This window comes from Salvia splendens, chromosome 20, assembly GCF_004379255.2.
Source record: "Salvia splendens isolate huo1 chromosome 20, SspV2, whole genome shotgun sequence".
NCBI classification, from domain to species: domain Eukaryota; kingdom Viridiplantae; phylum Streptophyta; class Magnoliopsida; order Lamiales; family Lamiaceae; genus Salvia; species Salvia splendens.
Genome location: NC_056051.1, coordinates 42,396 through 59,512, shown reverse-complemented (window position 1 = coordinate 59,512; position 17,117 = coordinate 42,396). Strand labels below are relative to the sequence as shown.

The window sequence follows — 17,117 nt, the reverse complement described above, 5'->3', positions numbered from 1 at the left end:
AAATGTTAACATATTAATTAAGTAAAATGATAGTGTTTGGGTGATGATATTCATAGGATGAGATTGTGACAAAATAATTTGCGTCATGAGATAAGATTGTGGACACTAAAGGTAGTATGAAAAGGTACGATTTATTTGATTTTGATTTCTTTTATGAGATAAGATTTTGTTCTTTATAACTTTGATTCATATTTCTCTTTTATGCTTCTTAAAATATTATATTTATGTACATTACTCTCTTCGTTCAATAAAAATATATGCATATAATATGCTATGGAAATTAAGATAACATTTGTAAAGTATGAGAGGGGGGGAAGAGTAGTTGAAGTAATGTTTTAATGGTGATATAAATTATAAATAACTTGGTGTATATGGGTAAAAAATTGAGATAACTTTCCATAAATGAAAATGACCATATTTTTGTGTGTACTAATATAATAGTTGGGTGAAAGATATAGCCATACATGGTTTATGGTTTTATATATTCATTTATTTTGTATTTATAATTTGAAACCTTTATGTCTCGTGCATAGCACGGGTGTTAATACTAGTTTTATAATAAAATGTGAGTGGGAAGAAGTTAGTGAAATGTGGGATCCATTACCAAAAATGATAAAATGTGAAATGTGACAAATTTTGTGGGATGGACGGAAATTGAAAAATATGACAATTTCAGGGACGATGGGAGTATTATAAGAGATAAAAAATACAAATTAGATATTAGGCTTTTAAATTGAGAGTATTACTTGGTGAAATTAAAGTATTATTAGTGAAAAATAAGTCTTTTTCATAGCAGAGAAATCATATATTAAAATAGAAACTTTTAATTTTTAAAAAATCGACTACAATGAAAATAATTTTCTAGTTTCAAAGGACGAAAGAAGCAACTACCAAAATATTTTTTGTGCTCCTCTTAGCTCTACATTTCACTGGCTCTATTTCACTAACATTTTATATAAAACTAACAAGTACTCCACCGTCTCTAAAAATTTGTCACATTTCATTTTCTGCACTTATCTTGGAAAAATAATAATAAATAGTTAAATTGGAGAGATGGTAAAATAAGAGAGAATAATGTAGAGAAGACTTTCATCTAATTTATTCTCTCTCTTACGTTACCCTCTCCATTTTAGCTATTTATTATCATTTTTTGAAAACGAGTACAGAAAATGAAATGAGACAAATTTTTAGGGACGGAGGGAATAATATTTTTATATAAAAATGGACTTATGTCTTTTAAAACCCGCTTAACCAGCTTACAATTCAACTGAATTTGCTAATATTTATACTTCCCCCATTCCCCCTAAAGGATGACCTGTAACATTTCCTACTACACAAATAAAAACATGAGTCATGTCTGCGTGTAGTATGAGATGTTATAGATGATCTTTGCTTGCCACTCAAAATGACACATTTTCCTTTCAATGCAGCACTAGAAAAATTATTGAAATCCACATCTTTTTCATTATTCATTTCTGCATCAATGGCTTACTGTGAAGATTGTTATCGTGCGATCGACTGTTTGTGCGGCACCGTTCAAGTCCGAGACTACACTGGCGATTTGGAAGAAAAGGAAGTCAAAAAAACGCAAGGTCAAAGAGAAAGAGCTGAACGTGTTCGAGGAAATGTCCAGGAGACGGAGTTCACCCTACGCGTTCTTCAAGTTGTCCGACCTCGCTCACGACGTGAAGAAAGTACGCTCTGTTTTTTTGACATTGATTGTTTGAATTTATATGCTTATTTGTCAAATAGTTTTGTACTCCATATATATATTGAATGGAGGGAGTATTGTTAACTATCTATTGAATGATATAACTTCATTACATTAATATTAGCTATGTTTGTATTTTAATGCTCGACATCAGCCAGATCTATTGGTGTTGAAAGTAAATTCCTTTTATTTATGAAGCACATTCTAATAAACCTGCACAAGTATGTGGAAAAATGCCACACAGTTATGATAGATAACCAAATTCTTAGAAATATCACAAGAAGAGACAAAAGAATGCTCAAATGAAAATGTCTGTATCTAATAAATAAAGGAAACTGAGAAAGGTTGAAGAACTTTACATCTGTCAGTCCAGATAAATCAGATACCAGAAATAATCCATCACATTAACTTGGAACTAGATACTGTCTGTCTCCTTAGAATGAAAATGGTTTCATGTAGACATCAAATCGCTCGTTACAACTAAGCTGCGGTTCCTGCAATTCAACACGATCTTATCGTAATTTAGGCTTTTGTTGTAATATGTAAATTAAGACGCATTGTATAAACTGTGCGTCCTTACCTGTCTCAGTCCAACACCACTTCCCCCTGTCAATAGCATTGTGAGTAGTGTTGTGACAGGACCCCCTCCAGCGGCTAACTCCTCACTAGTCTGCCGGATGGTAGACCTCATCGCATTCAAGATACTCCCGTAGGTAGCTCCCTTCCCTTTCTCTATTGCTTGGATGAATGCATAGGTCATTGCCCCCGTAGACGTCACCTTTGATAGAGCCTGTTTAGTTTTCAATTGCCTCATCAGTTTATTATCCGAAAGAAGAGTGATTCTGAAAGGAAAAAAAGCAGAGTTTGTTACAGCGGTATCGGCAGAGGTTTGATTATCGTCACAACCACTGAAGGATATGGCTTCTCCTCCGCTTGTGCCTTTCCACGCGCCTGATGGAGGACGATGGTCTTCCCATGAATACCTTCCACTTCTGTAGACATGTAGCAACTATGATGTAACTTTCGTCTACTTTCTATCTTAGTATTATGTACCGATCAAATGCTAACTAGTTCCCAATCCAGAACCCAGAACTTCAGTATTGTGTATTAAAATTATCAACACTAAGGCATTACAACATGTAAATTTATAAATCAATACAGAAACATAAGTATATCAAAGTCTTATGTTGATATACTAATATCTTTGTGTTGATAATTTTAACATACAATATTGAGATTTTGGATTGGAAATTTTTTAGTATTTTAACGCAACCCTATCTGCCTGAACTAACCTGTCCATTCTGCAAAGATAGGGTAAATCAAGCACTGTGCCGCTGTGACACGCATCTATTATTGCGTGCAGCTTCACACCTGCTGGGAGAGGCCTCACGATACTGGCATTGATCTCATTGTCGACGATCATCCCCTGTGTTTCAAAGTCAAGAGGGCATAGTGTTTCGTCGAACCCATCAATCTCGTCTCCAGTATAGTTCCTCTGCTGCGCCCCGTGGCCGGAATAATGGAATACCAGTGAGTCCCCTGACTTGCAACCTTTGACGAGCCAAAACATGGCCATCCTAATATTGTGTTTGGTTGGTATTCTGTAGGGATCAGTTTCCTCTTCTGAAAATATATTCCCATTAGATTCCATAGCCAACTATGATACTCCAATCATTGTTTATAAATCTTTTAATTAGAAAAACTAGAAAAAAGAAAACTGGGTATATGATTCCTTACCTTTGGGACACCATTTTCAATATTGTTGTCAAAAGCTAAATAGATTCAGCATATATACTGTTTATGATTATGGATAATTATTAGAAGCTAATCACACTCATGTAGTATTTCAATCAAATTATCTAACTACATTTTCAAAAAAGCAGATGCATATCTAGTTTATTTTACTTGTCAAAGACACCTAAGTCCTAACTATCATTTCATTATAGTGAAATCCGTGAAGAAGAAGACAGCAAACTAAAGAATTTTCCAGCAGCAAAGGCAAATATGCTCTCTTACAGCTAATTACCATGTTATGCAAGGTTCATCCACACATTTTGAATTCATAGTATATCTCAATTTGCAATGACCATTAATAAATATGGTAGTTGATAAAAATCATTTGATTGGAATTGTAAAAGCTCAGCTGGCAAGTTGACATCAAGAAGTCAAACCTTGAATGAGTCAAGAAAGTCACCAAATTGGGTATGAAGAAGAGAGAGAAGATTACCAGTAAGCATGAGGATTGAGGATTCGGTGAAGTTGAACCTGTTGATGAGCATATATTTCATACATTTGGCATCATTGATGCATCCTTTAAGCTCATTTTTGGTGTTCCTATAGGAGATCCCTATTATGACTGCCTTCTTCTGGCCGTGGTTCGAGGGGGAGGGGGCGGGGGCGGGGACGGGAGGGGGAGGTTGGTAGTAGTTGTTGTTGTATCCATTGTTATAAGATGAGGAAGTAGCGGGAAGGTAGGGAGAGGGCGGGGGAGGAGGGGCGCTCCGGGGATCAGCTATGCGGGTGATGGCATGGCAGACGGCGCAGCGGATTGAGGTGGCGCCGGGGGGCAGCTGGAGGGCCGTGTGGCAGCCGGAGCAATTCACTAGCATCAACATTTTTTTGCTTGCACAATTGAAAACTGATTGTTCAGATGTGTAAGTGCCTCTATTGATATATGAGAGGGAGAGAGAGGGGTCAACTGTGGGGTATAGTATAGGTATAGCCGTATTGCGGCTTGAGTAGGAGGTTTATTTTGCATTTTCTATTTGGCCAGCATGTCTTCTACTATTTCGATTGGGTATTGGAGCCTATGTATTTCTTTATTCTAGTGGCTCTACTTTTAGATTGAATGGTGGAAGATAAATAATTTATCTCATTTCCCCTCCTCTTCCTCTACGATCCATTTCATAATATTTTTCACTCTTTTTCCATAATTTTCATCCATCTATAATAGAGCAAAATTAGGGACCATTAAATTATGAAGATTTTTTAATTTTCTTTTATCTTTTTTTTATGTCATACATTTTTCATCATTTCTTAAAATCAGCCACAAAAACATTTTTCAGCTAGCCTCATTCTCAGTCACGACTCAATGTCAGTATCAAATAAGAGTAAAAAACAATTACTTTATATTAATTAAAAATAGAAAATTACAAACTACAATTAAAAAACATAGTCAAAACTATAACTACCAAATTAAATGTCAAAAATCACAAAAATTAAATACCGAAAATCACATTAATTTAAATTCATAAAATAAAACTTCAATTGTTGTGTTACCAAATTTGTTTTTGTAGTGAATTCGATCGTCGGGGCCCGACTGACACAAACTTCATCGAATGTCGGTGATCGATTGAGCACAATGATATCATTGCTTGCTCCAAACACACCAAAGGAAACATGCCATGTCTAGAGTCGATGGTCAACAACAACTTCGAGAATGATTTAAGGATGTTATCCCTTGTGCCTGCTAGTGTAAGCGCCTCTACAACCACTAGAACAGTTCTTCCATGCCCAATGCATACATTAATGCATTCAATACTTCCTAGATTACAAGGAGATTAGTGAACTATTTCGTGTAAGTTTATCAACGACCGGGCATTAACGGTGGTGGGTCTTTTTTAGATACTTGTCACGGAAAGCCTCCATGATCCCACGACAAAACCTCTTCGCACACTCACGTCTGGTCGTTTCCGCAATGTGGAGGTACTCGTCGAATTGGTCAAATGACCATTCGTATGTCAGTTGCCTAATCGCTATCGCGTAATTATGCAATGTCAATAATAGAGACCTATGCATACAAAATGACGTCTGATTAGTGGCGCCCCAACATGGGTTGTTGGAAAATAATCTTCAACCCGCCTTTCAATGACAATTATGTGCGCTCGATGTAGTACAATAGGCCAACGCAGTACTCCCTCCGTCCCGGGCTACTCGCTCATTTCCTTTTCGGCTCGGAGATTAAGGAATGAGTGTATAGGAAAGTAAAAAATGACGGCTGTAGGTGAAATTTTTTACTAAAAATGGAAAGAGTGCAAGTAACTTGGGACGCCCAAAAAGGAAATAAGTGCGAGTAGTGCGGGACGGAGGGAGTATTATATTTAAAAATTTTAGAAAAATAAGCTTGGTTAGCCTAATAAATTTATTTGGTGAATTTTTTAATTAAAAAATTACATATAAAGAATAATACTTCCTTCATCCAATTATAAGTGAAATGTTCCCTTTGGATACGAGATTTAGGAAAATGGTTTAGAGAGTTAAGTGAAGAGTAAATAAATAGAAGAGAGAAAATAGAAGAGATAATAAGATAGAGAAGTCAAAAAATCGAGAATAAATATTTATTTTTTTTTGGCTAAAAAAAATAGCACAATTTAAGTGAGACATTAAAAAAATGTGAATCACTTCTAGTAACTGAGACATAGAAAAAATAAAATTATTAATTCTCATACCGTTTATTATTTCTTCTTTTCCTTCGTTGGTCCTTATTGATAATTCGCAGCCAAATTGAAGCCGTCATGGTCGGCTTTCGATTTGGTTGGTTGATTCCTCCTTTATAACTGTCCTCCCTATTTATTTGTTTATTAGAATAGATATCAGATACCTCCATGAAATTTCTCGTTCATTAAACTCTAAATAAGAGTGCCACCTAGAAATTTCTCAACATGAAATTTCTCGTTCATTCAACTCTAAATAAGAGTGCCACCTAGAAATTTCTCAATTATTGAATTCTAACAGTAAGGGGTGCATTAAATTCATTGTAAGAAAGGAAAAAGTGGGATATGACAATTCCACCTTTTGAATCTCTCATTTCTTTATCTTTGTTACAACTTACATATAAAAGAGTTTCATCATTTTTTATTCTTCAAAATAGGATAACATTATCATCAAATAACTTATAATAGTAGTAAATAAAAAAAGAATGAAATTATATTTCATATATAAGGAAATGATGAAAAAGATTTGAGAAATTTGAAAGGTGTAAATTTTCTATCATTTTCCCTTACGAGCAAAGTGACCCACTATAATAGTGGGTGTTCATAGTGGCGGACGCATGGCGGACGCAGGATTTTTATGGTGGAGGTTCCAAATCGGTGCTCCTAGTACTATGGTATTTTTTAGCGGCGATGAATAAGAGAATTAATTATAAAATTTAGAGGCATGTGTAAGGTGATTGTCGATAGATACAACATTAACGTTAATAAAAACAACTTCGTTGAAAAAGTGACTTTTAAAAAAAGTATAAAATAAAACATAAATCATTGAAGAAAAGAAAGATTTAAACTGAATTCTTAATATTAGCAATGTAAAACGTAAAATAAAAAATGATATAAATAGGAACACATACAATATAAAATAGAAAAATCAATATAAAATAAAAGAAGATATAGTAATTTGCCTTATAGTGAGAATCGAACTCTCAAATGTATATAATAAAAAGAGTAAATGCCAAAATTGGTCCTGAACATATGTCCATTTTACGATTTTGGTCATATACTTTATCTTTTGAATTTTTGCATTCTGAGCATTTCAACTCGGATCACAATTGGTCCTACACTAACTTTTTCGTTAGTTTTTAACGGTCAACGGGCTTAATCCCGATTTTGACCAAATTAAACTATTAATTAGTATAATTTTTTACTCCCTAATTATATTCTTAATTATTTTAATAAATTATCATTTAAAATATAGAGTGAACTACCTCAAAAGTCCCTAACGTTTCCAGTTGTGACACTGCAGGCGCCTAACAAAAAAAAATATCGTCAGACAACCCTAACCTTAAACATAATCATATATCGTATATTTGTAGCCATTCTTGGACCCTCCACTGTCCTCACCATTCTGTTGTCAAGACCCCTGTTGTTCGGTCTCCGCATCCGCACTCCGCTGGTGTTCCTCTTGTTGTTCCGGTTGTTGCTGACATAGAGATTCATAATAGGATGTAAATAGCTGCTCATCTCGACACATGTTTGCCAAAGAGATAAAATGGCCAACCACATCCTCATCATCATCATCACTCGGAGATCCCTCATTATGAAGATGGCCTCCGTCCGGAACATACTCGAAAGTAGGGCAATCAGCATCAACTTGGGCAACTTGTTGGGGTACTTCTCCTGCAGTTGGTTCGGCTTCATCTGTAACTACAGTAGTTGGAGCTGACTCTTGCACAGGGATCTCAACTTCGGCTATGAACTGTTCATGGATAATGTCCTCAACAATTGGGAACAATGAACTGTCAACCCATATGTCCGCTTGAGGTTGACACCCACCATCCATGACCGGTTGGTACACATCTTCTAGTGCATTGACAACGACAGTTGCATCTCCAAATTTTGACGTACCAAGTACATCATATGCAAAACAAAACTCAATCAACACACTGACAAAAGTAAACACAAATGAACACAAACAGAATAGAACTAAATCACAAATGGGGTACTAAATCATTCATGTAAATCACAACTCACAAACGTGGGGGTAATATATCATACTCATTTATTGCAAATCACAACCAATTGCCTCTTGCACGTGTGCATGGAAGTCTTCTCCTCCAACTTCTCCAACAGCTGCCACAGCTTCAACAACGTCTGGTATTGCTTGTGGTATAGCTTCAACAACTTCTGGGACTACTTCAACTTGTGGCATAACTTCGACCTCAAACTACGATGGTATAACATCTGATACTTTTTCTATAGCTTCTGACGCAAAGACTGGGGACTCGAACGGTACTGCTTCGGATGATACCTCTTCAAAGACTTTCTCCAAATTTTGACGTGCTACCTCGTTGTCCTTTTTCCTCTTAGCATGGTCAGCTTCTAGAGTTTTTATAAGAAATTCATTGAACTCTACATCTTTATCATACCACCCAATCATCAAAGGCTGCTTCTTTTGCACCACCACATGCTCCTACATTCTCTTCCTTCTCGGTGGACGCTTTGGGACAGTTGGTTGAGCTTCTTCAATCTCTTCAATAATCGATCTTGCGGATTTCGCCAGCCAGAATTTGAGAACCTCTTGCGCTTCATCTTTCATCTTTTTTAATATAGCGGCCGCCCGGGTAATCTCTAACACATATATGTGAACTAGGTTTGTGCTAGTAGCAGCAGCCTTGAGGAATTCAATTAGGTGTGCATCCTCCACAATGGGCATCAAATGGCCCCTTATTACTTTGGCCTCACAGCCAGGACTATACTTTGGATGACAGTAATAAAACTCGCATATTGTCTTCCTGTCATACCTCAACCTAAGTAACATACTAGACAAGTCTATCAGCGCGAAGTGGTTAATGTCGCAGTCGTCGAAGAAAGTCAAATATTTCCCAACATACTTCTCCTCTTCTTTGGTTTCGAAGAACGAACCACCATGATGGAAAGCAACGGAAAACTTCCCAGGAGCGTCCCCTGTTAAGATTATTCAAAATCAGACAAAAATTAAATAACCTAACTTTTGACAAACTGAGAAATGGAATTAAATCAAACCAAGACATGGATCTAAATTATCAAAATGTACAAATTTCGGAGCCCTAAATCACAAACTGAGACTATCTATCATTGAAATTGTAAAATGCGATTTCCAACCCTACCTTACTGTATTCTTCTTCGGGATAGAAAAAATCTAGATCAGGATCTCGAACATCCCAGGTTTCTGTGTCGACATCGATGACCTCCGGTACACGTCTATGTGGTCGTGGTGGCGATGGCGATGGCGGTGGTGCGGGATGTGTTTTACTCCGAGACCCATTTCGTGAGGAGGAAGGACCAGAGGACCCAACCCGCTTCCGTTTTGGCGCCATTCATGCAAGAGCCAACAATGACGAAGGGAGGTCACTGAGTAGGGGTGTGGGAGCTAAGTGGTGTGGAGGGAAGTTTAGAGTTAACTTGTGAATATTTTGAAATGGTTTCAAAATACCCGCCCCAAGTTTTTATGTGAACAATACGTAATGGCTGCAAATTATGTCAAATCGCCGGCCAACCCAACCATCACTTGTGTCAGTCACAGTAAACGTGACAGCATGCAAGCCTGGCCCATGTCAGACATTTAACTGAACTGACCTAAATGCCCTTTTAGGGCTAAAGGGCAATATAGTCACAAAAAACACGATATGTAATTATGTTTAAGGTTATGGTTGTCTGGCGATATTTTTTTTATTAGGGGCCTGCAGTGTCACAAATGGAAACGTTAGGGACTTTTGACGTAGTTCACTCTAAAATATAAAAACAATCCAAACACCAGTAACAACTGAAATAACCATCAACAATTAATTTATCCAGTCTCCCTCAGAATTACGACGGCAACCTCCGTAAACGCCACGGTTGCCGCTGCCATAACCACCACCGCCCTCCGTAGCCACCGCCGCCGCCGCCGCTGCTGCCTCCATAGCCTCTGCCATCACGACGAGGGCCACGGAAACCGCCGTCGCCTCTGCAACCACTGCCGCCAGACTGAGCCTCTTTGATGGTGATGCTGCGGCCATTCAACCCCTCAATCGCGTCCCTCATCGACTGCAGTGTAACGAATCCGAAACCCCTCAATCTCCCGGAGATAAGAGATGAAAAAGTGTTGAATTAACTCTAAAAACCCAATTCATTAAACCCTAATTAGAAATACTAATCTAGTCAAATTAAACCCTAAAGAAACAACAACAGCAACATCTCCATCTGCAAAACCTTAATATTCGATAATCATCTTGTCTTCGTAGGAAAAAGATTTCGGTGGGAGAGCTCGCTTGCACCTATGCTGCTTTGGTCCTCCACGGCGATGGAATCCCCATCACGGCGGAGAAAATCTCGATCCTACTGAAGGCTGCGAATTTGTATGTATATTGGCGGTGGGCCGGTGGCGTCGTCACAGTCACTACTCCAACTACTGGTGGCGCCGCTGCCACTGAGGAGAAGAAGAAGAGGAGGAAAAGGTGTAATGTGACAACGACATAAGTTTTGGCTTGTTTGATTAAGTTTAGTTAAAGTTTGAGATATATCATTGTGGTAATTTTGAGATAATCAAGAAAAAAATACTAATGAAGTCAAATGGAATTTCATTTTCTTTTTTTAATAATATTTATTTTGTATTTTAAATAATAATTTAATAAAATAATTAAGGATATAATTAGGGAGTAAAAAATTATAATTAACAGTTTAATCGGGATTAAACTAGTTGACTGTTAAAAATTAACGGAACAGTTAGTACAAGACCAATTGTGATCCGAGTTCAAATGTTCAGGATGCAAAAATTCAAAAGATAAAGTATAGGGCCAAAATCGTAAAATGTGCATATATTTAGGACCAATTTTGGCCTTTACTCTAATAAAAAATAATTTTTTTGTAAGAATCAAACTCTAAGTCAAATGTAAATAAGAAAAATAAGGACATTTATAGATGTAAGAAGAACCAATAAAAATAGATTGAATAAACTCTTAATAAAACATAAGTGTGAAGCAAATATAGGTCCCATGACTCTGAGTAGGTCCGCCACTGGGTGTTCACCTTGAGGCTTTGAGTATATGCACAAATAGTATTATACTTGTTCAGTATTTACCATAAGTTATTTACACTTTAGGATAATCTAAAGTACTCACTCCGCAATAAAAAATAGATAAAATTGTGCATGACATGAGTTTTATTGTGGATTGTTAAAGTAAGAGAGGTATTAAAAAAGTAAGAGAGAGAGAAAAAAAATAGTGGAAATAGTATTAGTGGATTGTGGGGTCCACATTATTAGTGGTGTGTATTTGTTCAAAACTTTACTTTTTTAGTAATTTATATCATTTTAATTAAATTTGCTTGGTTCATATCTTATCTTTATGTACTACAAAAAGAATTCACTAATTACTAGTGATTTTAATTGAATTTGCTTTGTTCATATCTTGTCTTTTATTATAAAATTATGTTGTACGTCATATTTATGTTGGATGGCTAATAGTGTAATCATATAATAATATTGTAATTGATTAGTTCGTTCATTTGAATGCAGCAGTTATTTCATATTTAAGTTGGATGACTAATAGTGTAATCATATAATAATATCGTACTCTTTCCGTCCCGCTTTAGGAGTCCCGGTTGAGTCGGACACATGTTTAAAGAAAGTGTTTGAGTGAATAATAAATAAATGTTGTAGTGGATGTTGAGACTCACTTTTAATACTTTTTACTTACTTTGTACGCATTTTTTATTAGTTTATCCCAACCGAGACTCTCTTAAAGCAGGACGGAGATAGTAATTGATTAGTTCGTTCATTTTAATGCAGCGGTTTCACATTTGAAGGCAGCGAGCGGTTATTTAAATATCCAATTTCACACCCTATATTTGTAAGTATTTAATTTCATACCTAGAATTTACAAATATTGCTAAATAAGGCTAAAACTCGACTTTTATACGTGTATAGATAAGATATATTAATTCACTAGTTACTAGCGGACAATTTCGCTGCTAAAATGGATTGACATCCAGTGCATCTTTGTGTTTTAATGGGCCTGAAGTGAAGCCCACGGTATATCATCTCCAAAATTCTCAAATCGCTAATCTCCTTTTGTCAGTCCTCTCTCTCTGTGACGCCCCCAAAATGCTGCGACATGGTTCACGATCCCTCTTCAACCGAGCTTCCGCCTCATCCATGAGGTGGCGCCGCCAGTTTTCTACCGATCTACCTGCGGAGACTGCTGAAGACCCCAAGTTTGTGGAATCATGGAAGAAAATGAATCCGAATATGGACCCGCCGAAAACCCCATCGGCCTACATGAAGCCTCGACCACCCACCCCGGCCAACATTCCGTCCAAGCTCACTGTCAATTTGGTGCTTCCTTATGATTCTGTCTTATCTTCCAAAGAGGTACCCTACCCTACGCCCATTTATGGTTCTAGGCAATTTCATTGATAATCATATTTTGATGCGAATTGTTATTTAGAGATTATAGGTTTTGACTGTTGTCTCTAATTTATTTGATGATGCATTCTTGGAATGGCTTCCTAAGCTGTGGTAGGTTATTATTGCTTTTTCCCTTTTTACTGTGACTATGGTAGTATGCTGTTGAAATTCCTCTCGGTGCATTTTTAAATCGGAAATTTCTAGCTAATTTGTTTAAATTTGGATGCAGAGCTCCAGAATATGCAATTTTATGTTTTTAGGTGGAGATAGGTGTTTGTATTGCTTGTTTTTTCATTGACCTTTTATGATGGATTGTTCATATTCCCTTTAACATGCTTGGTTGTTACAACCTATTTTTTGTCAGACTCTTCATGTGGACAGTGGGCATATAGGTTTAGGGTTTGTGGAACTGCATTTTCTATCTTGGACCTTTTACAAAAATTTCGGTGAAAATTTATTCGGTATTAGCAGGTGGGAGCTAGGAATTCAACTTAGGAGGGGTAAAAATATATGTGAGGAAATTTTGAGGAGTTTAGAAGGGGCATATATGTGGAAATATGGATAAATTTGCAGAATTGAAGAACAAAGTAATATAAGTATGTGCAAAATTTTGAGGGAGGCATTTGCCCCTCCTAAAGCTCACGTTGCAACTGAGTATCAGGACCTATTTTCTGTACTATGATCTTTGATTTCTTTCTCCATTGTCAACTAGGTACATTTGTATTTTTTAATACACAAATTAGAGATTTTCTCCTTACTTATTTCAGTCAATATTCTGGGTTACCTGTGTCCGTGCTGTGTTATCAAGTGGGGCCCTGCTCTTTCTTGGGGAAGAGCCTGCAAATTTTTTATTCTTATTCATTTTCTTGCTAAGTGAATTCTATTTTTATGTCCAAATCCAATTTCCACTGTTCAGATGATTACTTTAGTTTAGGAGATTCCAGATTCTTCAGGCTAAAATCTTTGGCTAAGATGTCTTAGGTGTTATTCTGCCAATCATTAGGAGCTCTAGTAAAAATTACTTGTCGAATTGTCTGTTCTCATTCATTTGAGATGCCTACAATTACTGTGAAAAATATACTCATACTATTTAATCCAACATCCATTATCTAATTCCATGCTAATGACTACCACCTTCAAGTAAATGCAGCTAACATCACATCACTCATTTTCGAACACGGTAATACTGTAGAACAGTTAATGTTTAATTTGTTTGCCAAGATGGAAATTTCTGTGTTTTACATTATCTGCAAATGCTACTATGTTGATAGACCCTAGTTGAACTTATAGCTATCAATTCCTGGATCATTTCAATTTATTGGAATAAGATAATCAATGTATTATAAATTACACTTCTTCACTGATCCGTTCACTGGTGAGATTTGAGTGTTGATATAGCCTAGAAGCAAACATGTAAAGTGATGAATGTGTCTCTATTGTTTATACAGGTTGATATGGTCATAGTACCAGCAACTACGGGACAAATGGGTGTTTTACCTGGTCATGTAGCTACAATTGCGGAGCTAAAACCTGGGATATTATCAGTTCATGAAGGCAATGATGTGATCAAATATTTCCTCAGCAGCGGGTTTGCTTTTGTCCATGCAAACTCTGTTGCAGATATAATTGCTATTGAGGCCACACCTGTAGACCGCCTGGACCCAAATTTGGTTCAGAAAGGCCTCGCAGATTTTCAACAAAAGCTAAACACAGCATCAACCGATGTGGAGAAAGCTGAAGCACAAATCGGCATAGATGTACACAGCGCTCTCAATGCCGCCCTTACAGGTTAAATTGATCGAACTTTTAGATCTCTGAGTTTTATATAAAGGGATTTCTGAATAAATACTGGGTCTGATGCATTTCCCTTAACTTGTGATCTGGTGGTTGTAGCCATGAAACAAATTTACAATTGGATGGTCTCATTTTATGGTCATCTGTTGTAATTTTAACTATGTGAGTTTATGTTGGAGCTTTTCTATTTTGTGGTCAATGATACAATAGAATGTTGATCAAAACTGCTGGTTTGCAAAACTATATGCGTTCATAGATTTATACGACATCCAACTTCCAAAGCTACATTAGTTGGAGATGTAAAAATCTCATCACCTAATGTGATGTCTTCAGAGATAAGGCATTTCAAGTAGGACCTTGAATTTCCACTGGTGCGAGACCAAATACGTTCCAGAAGGCAGAAACAAAAAGAGCCTTCATCATCACCTCATTGTTAATAGCCCAATAAAGTTGTACTCCCTTCGTTCCATGTTAATAGAGTCATTTTTCTATTTTGAAAAGTTCCAAGTTAATTGAGTCATTTCTATATTTGGCAAAAAGTAATTCTACTTTTACTTTATTCTCTCTTCACCTGTCTAACTTTATTCTCTCTTACTTTTTCACCAACAATTTAACACACTATTCTTAAATTCTGTACTGAAAAGAAATGTCTCTATTAACAAGGAACAGATGGAGTATAATACTCCCCCGTTCCACAGTAGTAGAGTCATTTCATTTTCTGCATTCATTTTAAAAATATGATAATAATTAGTTAAAGTGAAGATATAGTAAAGTACCAAAGAGAATAATGTAAAGAAATTCTTATCTACAATATTTTCTCTCTTAGTTTACTATTTTCGACCTTCACTATTTATAATTATTTTTTAAAAACGAGTGCAGAAAATGAAATGACTGTGCTAGTAATGAATGGAGGGAGTAATATTTATACCTATGCTAGTTCTTTAGTACATCATGCATTGTACTCCCTCCCTCCCATTACATATGAAACATTGGAAGTCGGCATATGATTTTATGTAGTATTGTTTTGTGAGTTAATGAATAGAGAGTAAAGTAAGAGAGATAAAAAAATGTAGAGATTGGGTTGTTTCCAACTTAGGAAACGTTTCATTTTTAATGAATGAACATATCCAATATTTTTTAGTTAAAAATCGCAACCTGCCAGGCCAACCCCCCGCCAACTCTAATGGGCTAACCCGTTTTTGTGTTCGGATTGTGAAATTAGAGCCCTAACCCACTAGTTTTACCGGTCTATTTGGGCCGACCTACTTGTTTCGGGTTAGTTTGACATCTTAGTGACAACCTATCCAACAGTCCATCCTTAGTTCCACAATCAGCATTAGCATTATCTATATGACGTTTATCAAATAAAATAAAATAAAATAAATTGAAGGCAAAAACTTAGAGAAGAAAACATACTTAATCTAATTAAAAAAACAAGATAAAAAAATAAATAAAAGAAAAACACAGAAAAAGCAGCTCAGGAACCCAATTTTTTCTTTAGCTTGTTGATTCGGTCGGCTCATCTCTGCCGTTACTGCTGTAGCCCCCGGATATGTTGAGACGTGTCCTCTTCGGCGCGTTCAGATCCAACCCCACTTGAAATTTGGGGATATCCTTCAAAATTTGACAGGCATCCCAGTGTTTGATGGGGGAGACATACCATTGAGCGAATACTCTTTCACGGTAAACTCTTTCACATTGTTGTAGCTGCGTTCACTGCCCATCACCCGCAAGTTGTTTTCTTACAGACCTTCCATCTGCCAATTTCGGTCTTCATGCATTCCCAATGCTTTTCGTACAGGGCCTACAGGCTTTACTTCGGCGTGTCTACCCGTGATACGCCCCCAAAACTCTCCCTTCGACATGTTGGACACGATCGGGTCATTAGAAATGTCGACCTAGTACCAAGCCAGGGCCATTGACTCCGCGGTGTAGTTTAGGGGGTAGTTCACCCTTATTTCCTTCCGCAAGAGTTTAGGCTCACACGACTCGGCGGAGGAGTGGGATCCTCCTTGGACCTTGGGAGAAGATGGCTCTGTGTCTGGCATGCCGTACTCATTGGTGTTGAATCCGGAACAATGTTGGATTCATTCGATCCACGGGTTACCGAGCATGCTTGGCCGATAAACTTCTTCTCTGAAATGCGGGTCACACCCCTGTCTGTAGCAACTGGTAGTAATTTTGCGATGCCTGCGGTGTGGGGTGAAGGGTTTACCAGTACTGACGTAGGCATTGCCAAGTACGGAGTGAAGTCGGGGTATTGGTTTTCATCGGAATTTGGGAACTTATTGGGATTCATTGCTAGAGGAGAGATATTTTAGATGAGAGAAAGGAGATATGTGATGTAAAAAATGAGATAGAAGGAATATATATAGGGAGTGGAAAAAAATTTGCCCGCGAGACTGACAGACACGCCACAATGGGCACAGACGGATGGGCGGCGGCGGGCGGGGTTTTTTTTTTTTTTTACACACACACATCGGAGTTCGGGATACATTGGCAAGCGAACCGGCCTCTTCCAGCCCCTCGTGGTCACGTCCGAACTAGCCTCCTCCTACCCCTAGTGGCCCACGAACTAGCCGCTTAACCACCCTCAGACGGGTCCTGGCCAAGCACCGGCCTCTCCCTTTCCCTCGTGGCCCACGAACTAGCTGCTTAACCACCCTCAGACGGGTCTCGGCTCGTAAGTTGACCACCCTCAGACTGGTCCAGGCCTATATGCTTTCAAAGTCCCAAGGCAACAAGCCTTGGGCAC

At 37.4% G+C, this 17,117-nt stretch overlaps 2 protein-coding genes and 1 long non-coding RNA gene across 3 annotated transcripts; 2 read left to right on the top strand and 1 right to left on the bottom strand.

Annotated features, from left to right (window-relative positions):
- Nucleotides 1-2,006: 2,006 nt before the first annotated feature.
- Nucleotides 2,007-4,454, bottom strand: LOC121780652 (metacaspase-1-like). The gene is made up of 5 exons (XM_042178273.1): nt 3,939-4,454; nt 3,004-3,334; nt 2,583-2,703; nt 2,292-2,501; nt 2,007-2,205 (listed from the first exon to the last, which is right to left on the bottom strand). The coding sequence occupies exons 1-5, from the start codon at nt 4,324-4,326 to the stop codon at nt 2,146-2,148; spliced, it is 1,110 nt and encodes a 369-aa protein (XP_042034207.1). The 5' UTR covers nt 4,327-4,454; the 3' UTR covers nt 2,007-2,145.
- Nucleotides 3,106-3,989, top strand: LOC121780653. Its single transcript, XR_006046075.1, has 3 exons — nt 3,106-3,241; nt 3,658-3,750; nt 3,855-3,989. It is a non-coding gene; the product is annotated as an uncharacterized LOC121780653 (long non-coding RNA).
- Nucleotides 4,455-12,191: 7,737 nt separating the features above from the next.
- Nucleotides 12,192-14,586, top strand: LOC121780565 (ATP synthase subunit delta', mitochondrial-like). The gene is made up of 2 exons (XM_042178160.1): nt 12,192-12,532; nt 14,017-14,586. The coding sequence occupies exons 1-2, from the start codon at nt 12,266-12,268 to the stop codon at nt 14,359-14,361; spliced, it is 612 nt and encodes a 203-aa protein (XP_042034094.1). The 5' UTR covers nt 12,192-12,265; the 3' UTR covers nt 14,362-14,586.
- Nucleotides 14,587-17,117: the final 2,531 nt, after the last annotated feature.